The following is a 19678-nucleotide window of genomic DNA, read 5'->3' as shown; positions in this document are numbered from 1 at the left end:
CTTAGAATCTTTCTTGTGTACTCCTGTCACACAACAATTGGGATACAGGAGCTGGAAAGGCTCTCAGAGATCATCATTTATCCCCTCATTTAACAAGGGGAGAAATTGAGACTCATCCCTAGAAAAGGAGAAGGGCCACGTCCAGGGCTATAGCACATTTCAGGGGCAGAACCAAGAATGCAAGCCTTCTGGGTTCAAATATAAGATCCTATCAAATCATGGGATTATAAGATTTAGCCCTCGAAGGAATGTTAATCACCTTTCATTCTACGGAGGTAAAATAATTTGCCCAAAGGATGTAGCAAAGTTCCTGTCTTCAAGGAGCATCTCTGTTAAAGTTTGCAATTCTGAATCAAGCACTCTTTCTACTAAATTATATTATCCTTCTCTTCGGATACATCTCACAAACCTTTGTTAAGCAAAATTATGGAATTTCAGAACTGGAAGTAACCCCAGTGGCCATTTTAGCCTAGCCTGTACCTAGAAAATCATTTCATCTACAACATGCTATAAATGGCTATCTAGCTTCTGCTTGAATATTCCCAATGAGAGGGAGTCAACTACCTCCTGTCAGCCCATCAACCACTTTGGGACAGCTTTTGTGATTGGGAAGTTTTTCTTTACATCAATTCCACTTTGACATCTCTTCAGCTTTTACTCACTGTTCCTAATAATAACAAAAACAGCGATGGAGAAAATGTATATAGCACTTTAAGGCTATATATTATCTTATCTGCTCTTACTCTGCCCTCTACAGTCAATTAGAACAAGTCCAATTTTTCTTCCAGGTGACAATGAAACATTTGCATATATATTTTTACTTGCTGTTACTCTGCCCTCTACAGTCAGTTAGAGCAAGTGCAATCTCTCTTCCAGGTGACAATGAAACATTTGCAGACGGCTGTCCTATTAAATTCTCTTTTCTCTAAGCTAAGCAGCTACTATGTGCCCCGACTCTAATCTCCCATAACAGAAAGTAGGAGTGGGAAATGGAGATGTGAAGGAGATGACCTAAGTCTGTAATTAGCCTAATGAACTTACTTAGTCCATTAGTCTCACAAACTTACTTTCTTAGCTGCTACTCTTCCTCAGCCTTCTCCCTTAGCTCATTGACAAATGAGGGATGAATTATTCTCCTCTGTTTTCAGGCCTGGCTCAAAGTTTATACATATATGGAGGTATATATATATATATATATATATGTATGTATGTATAACTCAAAGTTGAGAGAGAGAGAGAGAGAGAGAGAGAGAGAGAGAGAGAGAGGAGAGAGAGAGAGATCTACACACATAAACATACAGATTTACTTAGACATTTTGGTAAAAGCCTACAAATGAAGTCACAATATTATACGAAGATGGCATTTCCAAGGGGAAGGGACTCTAAAGGTCAAGCCCTTTCTTTTATAGAAGAACAAAGTTTAGCCTAAACAAGGGACGTTGACTTGTCCAAGATTGTCTCCTTAACAAGCTACAGATTCAGGAAGTCCCAGTAAGGGGGATTTTCACCGAGTTTGAGTTCGTGCAATCAGTTACAGTTGTTTGGGACTGGCAGAGTCTCTATCTCTGGAAAATTCTTTCTGACCCAGAGCTCCAGTGTTTCCTAAATCCATCTCAGCATGGCAAGAATCCTCCAAAGCTATCCAGTCCAAATTATAATAAAGATAGCACCAGGACAGGAAGCATTTCCTTAAGTTCTTGCTAAGTGCCAGGCAATGTTTTGAGTAGGAGGATACACCTGTCCTCAGAGAACTTCTATTTGACCGGGGAAAAGCATATGGGGATACATATAATGAGATTTCAAAATGTCTAAAGGAGATAACAAAGTAATTTCTTTGGGGGAAGACTTCTAGCAATTAGCGGGAATCAAGATTCCGGTACGAGCTGAGTCTGGAAGGAGCCCTTGTATTCTGGGCATTCAAGGCATGGAGAGGAAGATGGCAGGCTCGAATTCCCCGATCCAATATGGCAGCTCGCTCACCTCATGGCCTTCCCTTTTGCCAGGTACCGGACAAGGACCACCAGAAGTTCTAGGAGCGGAGCCCAATCGGGCTTAATTTTGCAGAACCTACCACTACGTCAGCCTAATCGCCCAGCTCCAGGAGTGAGTAAGGGGAGGGAGAAGTGTCTCGGGGGGAGGAAGGGCTTCGAAAAAGAAGGAAGAGCCCTTGAAGATCCCTGGTGGGCAGCGGTCAAGGTACTTGTGGAACTCTGACATAAGACGTATACATGGGATTCTCCTCTAACCCAAGGTATCGCAGCAGGGAGCGCGGGGGCCTCTCTCCCCGAAACCCGGACCCTCCCAGCCAATCAACGTGGTTCGCCCCCTGCGCCCCAACCCTCCCAAACCCCGCGACTCCCGCCCGGCACGCCCGCCACCACCCCGGAGTCAGTCCCCGAGACCTGGCTTTCCCCAAAGGGTCCCGGGGGATAGAGGGGACCGAGAAGATGGGACCCGCCGCCTGCTGCCCCCCAAGAGACCCCTTCCCGTCAGCCCCGCTCGGGGCACTAAGGTGAGCGGCGGGGGAGGGCGGACGTTCACGTTACACGGGAGGGGATGGAGAGGAACGAGGCACAATACCCGCTTCTAATCCCATTTAGACCCAGCTAAAGAAGGATCCCCCGAGCCGACCCCTGCCCGGGGACCCCGTCCTGGTCAAACAGCCGCCGCGAGGTCCCCGCCTCCTGGTCATGGTGCAGCCAGTCCCGCTCGGTCTCCTCGGTGAGTGTGCGGCTCGCCCGGTTCCGGTTCCCCTCGGGGGAATCCTACTTCTAGCCTCACTCAGAAGGCTTTGCCACGCCCCTCCAGACCCAGGCCCGCCCACCCTAGAGGAGAATTTCTTTTTCTTTTTTGCTGGGTTTTAATTGGGGTTAAGTGACTTGCCCAGGGTCACACAGCTAGGACGCGTTAAGTGTCTGAGGGTAGATTTGAATTCAGGTCCTCCTGACTTCAGGGCTGGTGCCCTAGCTGCTCCCAGAGCAGCCTCTCTCTCGCCTCCATATTCCCCCAGCTTCTAATCTGTCTATTGGGAAGGTGGAGTTTGGAGGAAACGATGCAGAAGTTGGGAAATTAGGTGGGCAGGGTTTAGGAGAAGGAGGCGCCTGGAAGGGAGAGTTTGGTGGAAGAAGTGGCCAGGGGGCAGGGAAAGAGGCGAGGCCGAGAAAGGGCTTGGGGCGGATGCTGGAGATAAGTTTAGAGGAATGGCGCTAGCGAAATTCACCCCAATTCTCCTTGTCTGTCCTCCAGGCCTGGCCCCGGGAAAAGCTCTCTAACTTTTAAGAAATGACCGGACCAGGTCCTCCCAGGAACTGCTGTCCTGAGGGCATGGCACAAGACCCTGCCTCCCCAGGTGTGGGGGACCGTTGGGGACCGCCATCAACACCTCCCTTCGTGCCTCAGTTTCTCCACCTGAGACTATCTTGCAGACCCACGTCTTGGCCTGGGGCGAAGATGCCTGGGCAGGGGAGGCGGGGAGGAGGAGAAGAGGAACGGGTTCCTCGACACCCTTGCCTTGCCTTTCCTTCCGCTTGGATGACCCGAGGCGGGTCAACGTCTCTTGGTCCTGGGTCTGAGGGACTGAACCATATTTGTCACCAACCTACCTCAGAAATGGCCCGGTGCCAGCCCAGTGCCAGACAGATGGAGAGGACTGAGAGGAGCTTGGGTGTGGAGTAGCGTGGGGGGGCTTTAAGGAGACACTGGTGTTTGAAACACAGACGTTTACATGGATTTGCCTCTGTTTTCCCTTTTTGCCATCGGCTAGAACTGTGGGAGGAGAAGCTAAAACTCTAAGATTTTCCTGCGGTCGTTCTAAATTTAGGCCTCAGTTTCTGAACTTGTTCACTTAGAAAATAACCCGTTCTCTTCTCTCTCGAATGGAAGTCGGGAAGAGGGCAAAGAGAGGGGAGTTTACACCAAGCCAGACCAGCAGAGGGCGATGAGGACCTACTGTGCACACCTATGTCAGATTATGTTACAATGCTGGGAGGAATCATTTAGAAATATGACAGAGGAATTAAAACCCAGCAAAGGGTAGGACTTAACTCAAAATTGCCCAGTTAATAAATAGCAGAACTGGAATTCAAACTCAGGTCCTCTGACTTTAAATCCAGGTTTCTTACCACACAGTGCCTCCTCTCTCAGGACATCCCCTCCTCAGCAACCAGTTTATCCTTGGGATGGAAGAAGAGGAGCCTTAGGAGAGATACCAGATGAGTGGGATTTGGGGCCTTCCATACTCTGGGGAACTGGGCTGTAGAATCATAGAATCCCAGAGCTGGAAGGAACATCAGAGGGCACCCGCCCAATTTCTACTATCTCTTCTACAATAGCCTAGAAATATATATGTCTGCCTCCATTTGAACGCTTTCAGTGATAGGACGCTCGCTGCATTGATTCGCTTCCCAATCCATTGCTCTGCTTCTATTGTCTGTTTTCTATGAGTTCCATAGCCTGATTTCTTTTCACTCATATGAGATCTTGGCTTTGTATGGTAACAATTCCATGGCAAGCTCCCCATGAGTCAGTTTAAAGTAAATCCCTTTCTAGATCTCTGTGAAATTCAGGCAGTCATGACTTTATCAGAGGGTTTATCTGGAGTCAGTGTGGGAGATTCTTTAATCAGAGTTCCTGAGCATCCTAAGAACCCCTGACATAGGAGTTCAACACTTCCCTGTCTGATACTGAACAATAGACTCATTACACGAGCAGCCTCCTTTTGCACTCCTTGGCCTACTAGCTCTTAGACTGCAAAGTAGGGGCCCTTTCAGAGTGAGATTAGAAATGCTGGGGAAATACACTTTAGGGTACCTCCACCTTGAACATTATATATTTGACTGCTTTTGGAGAGCAGTGTGAAAAGAGCCTAGGTCTGTGGATCATGGGACCTGGTTTTATCTCCAAGACTGATTGTGTTGTCCTGGGAAATCCTTTCCTTCTCTCAATTCAAGACAACAAATATTTATTAAATATCTACTATGTGTTCCAATCTAAGCACTAAGGGAACCCAAAGATTGAAAAAAGGGGAGGAGAACAAATCCTGCTTTTAAGAAGTTTACAAATCTCTGTACCTCAGTTTCTTCATCTGTAAAATAGTTTTAAATTCCTGCACTGTATAACTTAGTTGGTGAAAGGAATAAATGAAATAATGGATGGTAAAGTAAGTGCTAAGGGCTTTTTGTGTACTGCTAATATTAAATAACAAGTCATAGCAGGTAGATGTCAAGGTGGAGAGAATACCAGGCCTGGAGGCAAGAAATTCAAATCTGGCCTCAGACACTTCCTAGCTGTGTGTCTCTGGGCAAGTCACTTAACCCAGTTTGCCTCAGTTTTTTCATTTGTAAAATGAGCTGAAGAAGAACATCACGCCAGTATCTTTGTCAAGAAACCATCAAATGGAGTCATGAAGAATTGGACATAACTGAACAACTATAGAGAACTTCAATGATAAATCACTATCCCATCCATTATCTCACTTTTTTTCTTTCTCAATTCTAGAGAAAGGTCTCTAGGGGTTATTATCTCTATTTTTAAGAAAAGGAAACTGAGGCACAAAGAAGGAAAGTAATTTCCCAGAGTTCCATGTAGAAATAGGTCGAGATATGTGCTTAGATTTTCTGTGTACACTAAGATTATATACACTGTTTCTCTATTAACTCCTAAAACAGTGAGTCCTTTCTCTCCTCATGATCAGGTTTACCAGAAAAAAGAGAAACTCATTTATGGAATTCAATTACAAGAAGACTGAACTTCGATTACTGGACATTTTATTTGCAGACATTTCACTCATAGTCTATTGACAGATATTCTGTTCTATTTATGGAAGATTTCAAAAAGGAGCTTCAGGGGGTTGCTAGTATCTGAGCAGGGATGCCCTCTACACACTTCAAAAAGCAATCATTAGTTGCCTACTACATGCATGTAGAGTTGGACACAACTGAACAATAACAAAAACACACAACATATTCTGCTAGGTGCTGAGGGTAGATACAAAGAAAAGATAAAAAAGTTCCTGCCCTAAAATAATTTGCTTTCTATTTAGGAATACAAGCAAGTAGAAGGGTGAAGGGAGGGCATTTTAGGCATGTGGGAAAGTCTGTACAAAAGCATGAAGAAGGAAACTTAAATGTGGAATCTAGGGAGCAGCAAACAGAATATTTTTGACTGGAACATATTATGAGAAAGACGTAATGGGAAATATAAGTTTGGAAAGGTAGTCTAGCACTAGAGTATAATTTTTTAAAAATATCAAACCCAGGGATTTTTATTTTATCCTAGATCCAATGGGGAACAAATGAAGATTCTTGAGAAGGGGAATAATATGATCAGAGTTGCATTTTAGAAAGATTATTTTGGCATTTTGTGGAGAGAATTTGTAATTTGAAAATTGTGAAGAGGAGAGACTGGAAAAAGAGTCCCATTAGAAACATTTTACAATAGAACTAGTAGACTATTCATGTAAATGAAGAGAGGAGGGGTCGATATGAGAGATGCTGTGGAGGAAGAGTTGGCAAGACTTCTGATTAGATATGACTAAGGGTAAAGGAAGAGTTGAAGGTGATGCCAGTGTTGCAAACCAATGTGACTGGAAGGATACTGTTGCCCTCTTTAATAAGGAAGTTTGGAGGAAGAATTTTTTTGGTAGTGAGCACAAAGGTTGTGTTAAATTTGAGATACTGAACAGATGAAAATGAACAGAAGGCAGGTGTGGATGAGAGATTATTTCCTGAGAGAGATTGGATTTAGGTATATAGATTTGGGGATCATTTATGTGGAACCAATGGAAGTTGATAAAATCACCAAAAGAGAGAACATATAGGAAAAAAAGAGCTCCAAGTAGGATCTTAAAGGACACTTGGGGGAAGAATTTGGATGATAGTTGAAAAGGAACATGAAAAAAGTGAATATAACACAGATGGGAGTGAACTCAAGGGAAACAGTCACAAATGTCCATGAACTATTCAGAGGTGTAGAATGATCTATAGTATGAAAAGCTGCAGAAAGACCAAGAAGGATGAGATCTGAAAAAAATCTCATCAAATTTAGCAATCATAAACCCATAAACAGCCCCAGAGAAAGCATTTTCAATTAAGTAGTGAGATTGAAAATTGGGAAGTGGGAGGTGAGAAAGTAAATGTCTTTTTCTAGAAGTTTGTGAAAAAGAAGAGAGGTATTGGAATAAATGAAGGAATAGCAGGGTTATTTTAAACAAAGCTTATTATAAGACTGAGAAGTCTGTTTATTGGCAGCAAGGAATGAGCCAGTAGAAAAAGAGAGATTGAAGTAGCCATATAACTTTCATTTGAAGGCTTTCCATGATAGAGAAGTCATTAATTCCCAAAACAGCATCTTCTAGTTTGGGATAGTGAAAGGAAGTTACTACAATGCATGTATCTGTTCACAGATATTTAATCTAAATGCTCTATTCCAAGAACCACATAACATCTGTCAGGGGATATAAGGATGCTTTGAAACCAAGGATAATTTTTTTGTAGCTGTATTCCCAGTGCCTAGCTTAGTGCCTGCTACATGGTAGGTACTTAATAAATGCTTGATTGATTGATTGTCTGGCCCACAATTGAAAATGTGTCATATACTATAAAGGGATTGTTTATATGTGAGATATTATTATTATTATCAAAATGGCCCTTAGGGATGAGGAGAGGCACCCCAGTGGCTAGAGAGTTTACTTCTCTGCCAGGATGCTATACAAAATACTCTTACTTTAGATATGATCTGAATTAAATGATCTCCAAGATCCTGGGGTTCCATGATTATAGAATTATTGAACCTATACTTGGCTGAATCCTTGGAAATAATTGAGTTGCCTCCATATTTTAAAGAAATGCAGACTCAAAGAAGAAGAATGACTTTTCCAAGAGGAAACTCAGAGTTAATTCCTAGGTCTAAGTCCACATCCAAGATTCAAACCCTGACCCTCTCACTCGAAAATCTGGGCTCTCTCCACAAAGAGAACTAGGGTCCTCAGCTCTGCTTGGGTCAAGTCAAGGATATATATTATCTTCTTGTCACATACTATGTCCCTGGATGAAGAGGAGAAAATAAAGAGAAGTTCAAAAAGTGAGACTTCTTCGACCTCTACTATTCTGTGAATTCAATAAGGTATTAATCTGGAAATTGCCAGTGAATTAAAGAGATTGAGCGCAACTCATGTTTATCTATGTATACCTTCACAAAGGAGGGGAATCCATATCTGGATTCAATCACAGAGGGGATCCTGGAGGCAGGGCAGGAAGCATTTTCCCCATATGACCGACTACAGCATCTGTAATTGCAGTATTAAACATACTTGATTCTTAGACCTTTGGATATTTGATTACAGCACAGAGCTCCTAATTCTTAGGGAGAATTTTTCAAAATTTTCTCCTAGACACATTTTGTCATAGAAAGAGGTGGCCTAGATCTGTCTATCTCCTCTCCCATCTAAGGATCTACCTATATGAGACTACATTTTTTTCTCCTCTCACTAGCAATATGCTGTTTTGGACACAAAATTCCATCAGAGTCACTAATGGTGTTGCTGCATTATCTTCAGAAGGCAACTAATACAATGCCTTGAGAGATGTCTTAGCCTATTCCCATTAGCATGTGTTCAGAACTAATGGAAATAAATGGCTTAGTGTACTAGAAGAGGGACTGCATTGAAGGTCAGAGGTCCTAGTTTCTTAGTTAGACTTGTTATTTTCACTTATTGTGATATTTGGGCAAATCCCTTAATCTCTTTGGGGTTCAGTTTATCTGTAAAATTGAGAGGGGTGAATTAAATAATCTCTAAGGTCCCTTCCAACTCTCATCTGATCCCCCGCCTTTTTTTTTGAAGACTAACTCCATCTTGCCCAGGCTAGAAGTGTAGCCATGATTTATGGACCCATTCTCACTACTGACAGGGTACTCTGACCTGCTCTGTTTCTAAACTGGGCCCGTTTACCTCTCTTTAGGCATGTAATCCTCTTATTTTAGCGGGGCTTTGAATATTGGTGTCATGCTTAGACACCCCATATATTTCCTTAGGCTACTGCAATTCAGAACACTGATTTTTAAGTGATCCACTAGCCTCAGCTTCCCCAATGGCTTGGATTAGCAATAATTATATGTACAAATCCAAGAAGTTTAATGAGGGGAAAAAAGAGGAACATACAAACCCTTAGAAATCTTGATATTAGTAGGAAGGAGTTAGGGCAATGAGGTCCTTGGATTTACCAGAAAAAGGAAAACATCTCTCCAGATACTCTTTGCTAGGCTCCCCAGGGGTTTCTGGAGCTGTCCGCAGTACTGAACAGCCTCAGCGCTAGTTGCAAAGAGTTGTGGAAAAGGAATTACAAGTCAAGAGAAAAATACATCTCTACCCTGGTCTAAGAGAGGAGATAAAGCTTTTACCCTCCAATAACCTCGTGTTCCCCTGCCTTTCTTGTCACTGCTGCAGGAACTAGAAATCTGATGCTACTCCCTGTTTCCTTCATGGTTTCACACAGAATCTAAGAGTTGGTAGAGACTTTAGAATTTATTCCATAAGTAAACAAGACTAAATCACCTCCACACGCATCACTGACAATAACCTTTGTTTGAAGATCCCTCTTAATGGATGGGAACTCACCACATTTCAGGCTTGTTCCACTTTGGGACAATTCATTGTTAAGAAGTTTTTCCTTATATTAAATAAAACCTGTTTCTCTGAAACTTTATTCCCTACCCTCTGGAACTAATTGGAACAATTCTAATCCTGATTCCACAAGATAACCTTTCCAATATTTGACAGTTATCTGATAAGTTTTCTCTTCTGAAAAAAAAAAAAACCCAGTACCGAATTCTTCTGATAATTCCCAGTTCCTTCAAATGATACTCCTATGGTATAGTGTATAATTATCTTCCCCTCTGATATCCCTCTAATATACTCCCCAACTTGTATATATTCTTTTTGAAATGTAAATTACCCAAATGTAAACTATCCCTTAGATATCTGAGCAGAATATAGTACAGTGACCTTTAGGACACCCTATCACTCTTAACATAGCCTAGGATACAATTAATCTCTTAGGTTGCTATCACATGGTAAGAACTCAAATTAAGCTTACAATCCACAAAAAACTTCTCCAGATCTCTTTCACAAGAACTATTGTCTATGCATATCTCCTCATCCTATGGTTGGAAAGTTTTGAAGCTCAGTGCAGAACTTCATTTTTGGCCCTATTATGTTTCAGCTTTGTTAGATTTGGCCCACTTATATAACCTGTCAAGAGTTTTTGGAGCCTAACTATTATAAAATGTCATGTTATGTCCTAACTCTCATTTAAGATTTTTTAGTTAACTATCTTTCTCAGCTTTGTGTCACTTGCAAATTTGATAAGTATGATTTCTCTGAATTCATGCAATGATCAGATAAAAAATGAACAAGAAAGTGCCAAGAACAAATCTCTAGGATACTGCACCAGACTCTTTCCAAGTTGCTATCAACCCATCAACGTCTACTCTTTTGATCAGTTTCTCATTTAGCTACTACTATACTATTACTTAGCCCACATCTTTCTACCTTGTCAACAAAGATAACATGAGAGATTTTGTCAACTGCTTTGCTGAATTTTAAGTATACTGGATCTATGACATTACCCTTATCAAAAATGACCTACTGTCGACAAAGTCATCTAAGATTTTAATGATTGCTGCTTCCCTTTCTTGATGATTACAGGCCATCCATCTAATAATATATTCTAGAAATAGAAGGCAAACTTTACTAACCTAAAGTTTGCAGGTTCCATCTTTTTCTTTTTTATTTCTTGAAAAATAGGACAATATTTGTCCTGTTAAAGTCCTGTTAAAGTTTATTTTACCTCTTCTGTTCTTTATTATCAAAGACCACTGATAATAAATGATTCAAATTTCTTTTTAAGTTTTTAAGTTTTAAGTCTGATCTGTATGTGGTAACTTAAATTCACTGCGGAAACTATATGATCTTTCACAATCATCTCACTCACTTTAGTTTCAACTTCCTTTCAACTGTTTTTGTTATGTCCTTCTCAATCCCATGATCATATAATTTAAAGACTTCAAAATATTGAATTCATCTCCTTCATTTTACAAATAAAGAGATTGAGGTATAAAAAAGTTCATTGATATACCCAAGATTATTTGGTTATTAAATGTTTAGAGCAGAATTTGAACTACAATTTTCCTGCTCCCAAATCTGTTGCTTTATCCACTACACCATACTACCTCAAGGAGATCATTCTCTTTAGCATGGAAAATAAGCAAAAATCAGAGTTGAATAAGATAACAGATGTAGAGTTGAAAGAAATCTCAGAGATAACCAACTACAATTTCCCTTATCATACATATGATTAAACTGAATGGTTATGTCTTTTCCAAATTGTTTATTAGCTATTCCATCCACACAGAAAAGACTGGTAGTGTGCTTCATGATGGTAGAAGACACCAGATGAGTGACACCAAGGATAGGAGCACTGGATATTTTTCTATTTTTATTTAATTTGTCCCCTCTGGAATCTACTTTCCCCATCTGTATGGGGATTATCCCATCCGATTATGTCCATCTTTCCTCTCTCTTTCTCTTATCTCAGTCCTATTATGGAGCAGCCACTTTCTCCCAAAGTTTTCTACCATTTCTCTTCCAGCAGTTAATTCATCTGTTGTTCATAATTGAGCCTAGAAGAGCAGTTCTTCCATCTTTCCTCTCTCTTTCTCTTATCTCAGTCCTATTATGGAGCAGCCACTTTCTCCCAAAGTTTTCTACCATTTCTCTTCCAGCAGTTAATTCATCTGTTGTTCATAATTGAGCCTAGAAGAGCAGTTCTCTTTGTCAACTACTCAACATTTTGAAGGATGAAATTATCTTTAAGGCAAGTCACAATTTCTCAGCTGCTCTGCTTTTGGGGGAAAATATCCAGATGGTTGAAGTCCCCTTTTATCACATTATCAAGCCTCTAAGCCAGATCTGTTTCCTGAACTTCTTATCTAATAGCTCCTGTCCAGGTTTCTTTTATAGCATACTCCAAAGACATCATTTCTTCTTCTCCCACCCTTGATCTTCACCCAAATGCTCTTCAGTATATTTCCAACTATTCTGGTTCTTGGATTTTTTAGGATGCACATAATTAATATGTGTGTGATACACATATATTATGTTTATGTATATATAATATAAACAAGCATTTATTAAACACCTAGTAAATGCTAAGCATTTTGCTAGGCACTTGGGATAAATGAAACAACCCTCACTCACAAGGACAATATTTACATATATGTCAAGAAGAGATATATATCCACATATACCTTCCATATATGTGCATGTATATGGATTAAACATAAGGAGAATAGACACAAAGTCTTAAATATAAAGAACATTGAGAGAGAAGGTGCTAGTAGTTGGTGAATGTTAGGAAAGACTTCATATAAAAAGCGGGGCTTGAGATGAGTCTAGAAGGAAGAGAGGTTTTTGTGAAGTAAAAGTGAAAAGAGAGTGCATTACAGGCATTGGGACAAACAAAGCAAGACAAAAGGATAGATGGGATATGAAATGTTTTGTAGGCTAGTTTGATTTACTTACTGTGGTGCTGAGTTGTCTTTTGCTTTGAATTCTGATTCCAGGCCCAGAGCTCTATTGACTGTGCTAACTAGACACTAGTTGTGTCCTCCTGGGCAAGTTATTCAACTCTATTTGCCTCAATTTCCTCCCTGTAAAATGAGATGGAGAAAGAAAAGGTAAACCATTCTAGTATCTTTGCCAAGAAAACCCTGAAAGGGATAATGAGGAATTGAATATGACTGAAAAATGACTGAACAACAGTGTCTTCTGGTTGGATGGTGAAACAAACATATTAATAGGGGTTAATCTTTGCTGTCCTGACATTTCTGAAGAAGATTACCTACAAGGAAACAGGGAGAATTAGAAGTCAGGTCAAGATGCCAGCAAAAAGAAGGCCATGAAGCCATTCATTTTTCCTGTCCAGGAGGAGAAAACTTAGCCTAACACTAGCAAAGCTGGATGGTGGCAATGAAAATTAGTTCTAAGTAAGGCGGAAGGGGAAGTGGAGGAGGACTTTTTCTTCCCTCTAATTGATGAATTTTGAATGCAGATCAAAGCACATTTTTTTCACTTTATTTTTCTTGCTTTTCCCCTGCCCAATGTGGCTAAAATGGAAATATGTTTTGCATGACTTCACATGTATAATGGGTATCATATTGCTTGGCTTCTCAATGTGTGGGGGAGGAAGTAGAGAAAAGAAGAGAATTTGAAACTCAAAATAAGAAATGAATGTAATAATTAATTAATATATATAATTAATATAATATAACAATTAAGACTAAAAAGCCATTGGAGGCAAGAAGAAAAGAGCTGGCACTGAATCAAGACTCTCAGCTTTGCTCAAGCTGATAATGGATTAATTGCTAACCTTGGAGTCAGGAACACCAAAGTTTGAATCCTGTCTCAAATACTTCCTTGCTTGGGCAATTCATTTAATTTCTCTAAATTTTAGTTTCTTTTTTGATAAAAAGAATGGTTGAACTCAATGACTTCTGAGGTCCCTTCCCACTTTAACTCTATCATCCTATAAGCCGTGTAGTATAATTTTGGATTGTACTTAACTTTTCTGGGTCTTAGTTTCCTTTACTGTAAAATGTAGTCCTAATATTTGCACTCTTTTTCATAGACTTGTCATCAGGAATGCATTGTATAAACCCTAAAGTGCCATAGATATAGGAGTTATTATTAATTCTGTCTTCACCACTCTCCACCCCCCAATATTCTGGCAGTAGGAGGAGAGAGACAGCCCAGAATAGAAACACCAGAGCTGTTGTCTTTCATAAAAAATAGCATGGGAGTGGAGGAGACCTGGCATAAAATGGACAGTGGAGTGGGAGACTTAGTCTGAAGGGGAGATCTTGGAAAGGGATAATAATTCAGTATCACCTTTCTAAGCAAGGTGACCCCATTTAGTTCTTATAGGGGAAGCATCTTTCTCTGATCTGACTTCCCTTTTTTCTTTCTCATGGTTTTTTAGACAAAGAAATCAGAACTAGCTATAGTCATGAAAAAATGCTTTAAATAAATGATATAATCATTTCAGTCATTTTCTATTCTTTATGACTCTATTTGGGATTTTCTTAGTTTTTTTAGATTTTCCTTCTCCAAACCATTTTACAGGTGAGAAAACGGAGGCAAATAAGGTTAAGTGACTTGCCCAGGGTCACACAGCTAATAAATGTCTGAGATTGGATTTGAACTCAAGTCTTCTTGACTCCAGAGCTTACACTCTATCCATTATGTCACTTAACTGCTCCAACTATTGATTAGTGATTTGCAAATTAAACAACTCTGAGGTTCTGCTTCACAAAGTTATCTCCTATCATGGCTAATAAGACAGAAAAGGAAAATGACAAATAGTAGAAAGGATAAAAAGACATTGGGACACCATTGCACTGTTGGGGAACTTGTGAACTGATCTAATCATTATGGAGAGTAATATGTTCCCCAAAGGCTATAAAACTACCTACTCTGACAGATATTACGTCTGTATCCCAAAGAGATTTGAAAAAGGGGGGGAAAGGACCTATATGTACAAAATATTTATAGCAGCCCTTTTGTGATGGTAAAAAAGTGGAAATATAGGGGATGCTTGTCAATTAGAGTATGGCTGAACAAATTGTAGCATATGTTTGTGATAGAACACTCTTGTGCTATAAGAAATGATGAGTAGGATGCTTTGAAAAAGGCCTGGAAGGAGTTATTTGAACTGATGCAAAGTGAAGTGAGCAGAACCAGGAAAACTTTGTTCACAGTAACAGCAATATTGTACAGTTATTAACTCTGAATGACTTGGCTATTTTTAGCAATGCAATTATCCAAGACAATTCCAAAGAACTTATAAAAAATGCTATCTACCTCCAGAGAAAGAATTGATGGCACCTAAATGCAGATTGAAGGATACTTTTTAGCTTTATTTTTCTAATTTTTTGTCTATGTTGTCTTTTATACCATCATTAATTTTAAATATTTTGCATGGCTATACATGTATAACCTATATAAAATTGTTTATCTTCTTAATGGGAGGGAGTAGGCATGAGATAATGGGGAATTCAAAATTTTAAAAACACGAATGTTTAAAATTCTTTACATGTAATTGGGGGAAAATTTTTTAAAAAGAAGTTCCAAATTCTGAAAGGGAACAAGTTCCATTAGAAAGGCTATGCTCTATAAGGAGAAGTTCTGGGGAACCTTACCAATTTGGGAGGAAATGACAGAGTATTCATAATAAAGCAGAGACATCGTAGAGGTCGTTTAGTCCTTGCTGAACATAAGGCTTGCAAAGCATTTTCCATATATTAGCTCATTTAGTCCTTATGTAAACCCATGTGAGCTGTGTCATTATTATTCCCATTTTACAGTGGAGAAAATTTAAAGGAGTTAAATGACTAAAGTTTAGGTCACACAGCTAATAAATGTCTTAGATGGGACTCATATCCAATTCTTCCTAACTCCAAATCCTGTATTCTCCACAAGTTGAAAATATTTCTTTATCTATGAAAGATGCTGTCTGGATGAAGGAATTTTTGAAGGTCAATCAGTATAATAGGAACAAAGTATAGTACTCTGTACAATGTCAATTCTTATTAAATATTTGTGGATTGATCTATGAAATAATTAAACTTTATTCTAGAACCAACAACCAGAGAGGTGGAAAGAATATTGGATCTGTGGTCAGAGGACAAGGGTTCAAATTTGAGCTTTGTCACTCACTACCGAGTGATCTTGAAGAAGTCAAGGAGTAGATGAGTCTCAGCCAAACTATCTGAGGGAATTGGATTTCCTATAAAGTCCTTTCTAGATCTAAATCTATGGTTATCTATGCTTCACAAATTAGGAGAGAAATGATTTTCCATAAGGGGAAGAATGGAAATTTTGAGAGATACTTGCATATGTAGCCACAGAATCCAAAACTTTATCCCTTAGTTGGTCTAATGTCTGGGTTTCCCTAAATTCTCCAGTGAAATTTCATTTCTCACATCACTGAGTCTCCAGAGAGTTCAAAGAAGAGCGATCCATGGCTTCCCCATAAGCCCAGGAGACCCAAGAGTCAGAAAGGAGATAGGAAAGATAGTACAGGTAGATAGACTACTCCCTTTTAATTGAATTAAGTGTTCCAGATGATTTGAGACTATGGAAATTTGGATTAAGTTCAGGACTGAGTTCCAAGGATAGTGCTTTTCTTAAAAACCAATTCTAGCTTCTTCCAAAGGAGAAAGAACCATCCCCACCAGGAAGGCAAATACTTGTTATGAAGAAACATCATCTCTCCACACCCTCACCTCCCAAACCCCCGGAGAGGTTTCTTATCAGGGAGAAAGATGGCACGGAATCCCTAGATAAGGTGAAAGGATATATATCTCAAAGACAATGTCTAGGATCCTTTAAGTCTGAAATCTCTTTATCTTGTGACTTTTGCCTTGTTTTGGTGTAGGGTGTGGAGGAGATCTATAACATGGATTTGGAGAAACAAGAATATCAATACTAAATAAATATGATTACACCCAATTGTATGTTACTAAGAGAGGAATGGGTTATTAAAAGAGAAAGCAGTTTTAAGTCAGAATTGTTGTCCTACAATAGAGATTTTTAACCTTCTTTTGGTATCAGAGACCTTTTTGGGTGAAGCCTGTGGATCCCTTCTCAGAACCATGTTTTTAAGTGCATAAAATAAAATACAAATTGAAAGACACAAAAATTACCATCATGGGAAATCTAGCAGTTGGTATAATAACTGTAGACATTTCAAATGAGTGATGAGAATAAATGAAATTTCAATATTTTGAGATATCAGCAATAATTGCAAAAATGATTTCTGTTGGTGACAGTCACAGGTACTGCTAAAACTACTTATGATTTGTTATTGACATTCAAAATTGAAAGATAGGCTACATTTCATTTGGAGCCTAGTAAAAATGGAGATATAATTTTCCTCCCATCCAAGTTCAGAGTCCCTGCAGTCTATCCAAAGGTGTATGGAGAGTCTGTGAACCCCAGGTGAAGAAGCTTTGCTCAAGGAGAAAATGGGATTTTCTGGGAACCAGTTGTTGTTAAATGTGAAGATGCAAGACATATGTATTGCAGATGTCATTTCTGCAGCACTTTTAAATGTAGTATCTCATTTGGTATTCACAATAATTCTCAAAAACATATGATAGGTGTTATTCTCATTGTATAAATGAAGAATCAGAGATTCAGAAAGTTTGAGTAACTTAATGCTCACAAGTGGTAAGCATCAGGGACAGGATTTGAACACAGGGTTTATTGGGTCCAAATCCCTCATTCCATTAAACTCATATTAAACATAGCACAGGATATTATCCATCTCTCTCTCCCTATTCCACATAGAGGCAGCTGAGTGGCAAGAACCTGGAATTGAAGAAGATGAGTTCACATATGCCCTTAGACACTTACTACTAGCTGTGTGAGCCTGAACACATCACTTAATATTCATTTGCTTCAGTTTCTTCAACAGTAAAATGGGGATAATAACAGTACTTACTTTACAGGGTTGTGGTAAGAGTTAAATAAGATAATATTTATAAAGTGTTTGGCACTAGTAGATGCTTAATAAATGCTTATTCCTTTAGTGGTATATGATAAGATATTATTATCTTATAAGAAATGGTCAGCAGGATGATTTCAGAAAAACCTGAAAAGACTTACATGAAAAGATGCAAAGTGAAATAAGCAGAACCAAGAGAATATTGTACACAGTAACAGCAACAATATAAGATGATCAGCTTAGCTATTTTCAGTAATACATGGTTTTAGCAATCTAAGTCAATTGCAAAGTACTCATAAAAAATACTGTCTGCCTCCAAGAAAAAGAACTGATGGAATCTGAATACAGATCCAAACATACTATTTTTCTCTTAATTGTTTGGATGTAGTTTTTTTTTTTTTTTTTGTGGGAGGGGTCTGTGTCTACTTTCACCACAATTCATATGGAAATATGCTTTGCATGATTGCACATGTATAAACTATATCAAATTGCTTGCTGTCTCAGGAAAGGAAAGAATTTTAAACTCAAAAAAAAAAAAGAATGCTAAGAATTGCCTTTACCTGTAATTGGGGAGAAAACTATTTTTAAATGCTTATTCCTTTTCCCCTACCCTGGGCTCATAGCACAGTCATTCCCCTTCCTGCTGTTCCTCATAGAGAAGATAAATGTTTCTATACCTCTCAGTCATTATCTTGGGCCATGTCTCTGTCTACCTGACTCTTTCTGTCTTCCTATATCCTTACATCTCAGTGTCTTTTTCTATGTCCATTTTTAGCTCTGTCTATGTAGGTGTAGCTGTCTCTCTTTCACATCTTCTTTCAGGGATAGGTGACCCTGTGAGGATCTTTTTCCTTTATAATCACAATCTCTTCCTCCATTCTCTTATTGCTTTCTCCTACTTCCAAGCCTTCATATTACCAGTGAAATCGTTGCTGGGATGGTAGATGGGGACAGATTATAAACACTGCCCATAGCCTCTTCTTAGCTAAATGACCCATGTTTCCTGAGTTCTAAATCCAAAGCCTTAACCTTCAGCCAGACACTTGTCTCTCTGCCCTCCCCCCCCCCACTCCCCACAAACACACCTGCTCATCTAGAGATGAAGGGGGCAGTGACCGTGTAATATTCCCAAACAGCTGGTTCATCCTCATGTTAGTGGATCAGCCCCGACTCTGTAATTACTCCCTCACAAGGACACAGAGGCCAGTTATATAAGGCTCAGGTTTGGAGGCGTCTCCTATCCCTTACCCTAGGCAAGGCTTTTTGAAGCTCAGAACTTTTTCATTCCAGATCCCCAAATGGGATATTCTGTCTTTTCTTCTCTTCCCCCCACAATGCTCCTCTGGCCCAGATTAGACTCTCTCTCAGCCTCATCTATCCCTTTAGTCTTCCATGACTGAAAGCAGGAGGCTTGGATTACTCTGTAACCAAGTCCTTACTCTTCTCTGGTCTACATTTCTTCATCTATATAATGAGGAGCTCAGATGAGATAACTAGTAGTAGTAATAGTAGTAGTAGTAGTAGTAGTAGTAGTAGTAGTAGTAGTAGTAGTAGTAGTAGTAGTAGTAGTAGTAATTGTAGTTAGTGGTAGTGGTAGTAATAGTAGTAGCTGGTTGGTAAGTTGGTTATTATCCTTCATTCTTGAAGAGGACCAAAATGATATCATGTTAGAGTCGAGTTACAGTGTGTCCCACTGTGGCTGATCAAACCAATACGAGCTCGGAACACTCTGCCACAGGTCATTCACAAATAGTCCCTATGAACATTTGGGGTGAACTCTCTAATTTTGCACATCTCACACTTTTTGGGGATATCAGTTCTGCTTTCCCATAGAGCACACCTTCTCTGATGATAGTACCAGGATTGAAATCAGGAAGATTTGAGTTCAAATTTGTCCTCAGCCACTAGCTGTGTGACCCTGGCAAGTCACTTAACCCATCTTTGCTCATTCTCCTCATCTGTCACATGAGTTGGAGAAGGAAATAACAAACCACTACAGTATCATGAAGATGACTGAAAACAGCCACAAAAGCAGCAGCAGCAGCGTACTTGTTAAGAAGCTCTAATTACCCCATCTGATCATCCCCTTGAGATGGTGCCATTTCCAGCAACTGTCC

At 39.6% G+C, this 19678-nt stretch overlaps 1 protein-coding gene across 1 annotated transcript in view; it reads left to right on the top strand.

Annotated features, from left to right (window-relative positions):
• The window catches only part of ADAM33 (ADAM metallopeptidase domain 33), a 38080-nt gene extending 30518 nt beyond the window's left edge, over positions 1-7562 (top strand). Inside the window, 4 exon segments of the mRNA XM_051967483.1 lie at positions 2004-2103; positions 2252-2512; positions 2601-2721; positions 3247-7562. Of these exon segments, the coding sequence (XP_051823443.1) occupies positions 2004-2103; positions 2252-2512; positions 2601-2721; positions 3247-3272 (508 nt within the window). The 3' untranslated portion in view covers positions 3273-7562.
• Positions 7563-19678: the final 12116 nt, after the last annotated feature.

This window comes from Antechinus flavipes, chromosome 6, assembly GCF_016432865.1.
Source record: "Antechinus flavipes isolate AdamAnt ecotype Samford, QLD, Australia chromosome 6, AdamAnt_v2, whole genome shotgun sequence".
Classification (NCBI taxonomy): Eukaryota; Metazoa; Chordata; class Mammalia; order Dasyuromorphia; family Dasyuridae; genus Antechinus; species Antechinus flavipes.
This window is presented reverse-complemented; position numbering and strand designations above follow the sequence as displayed.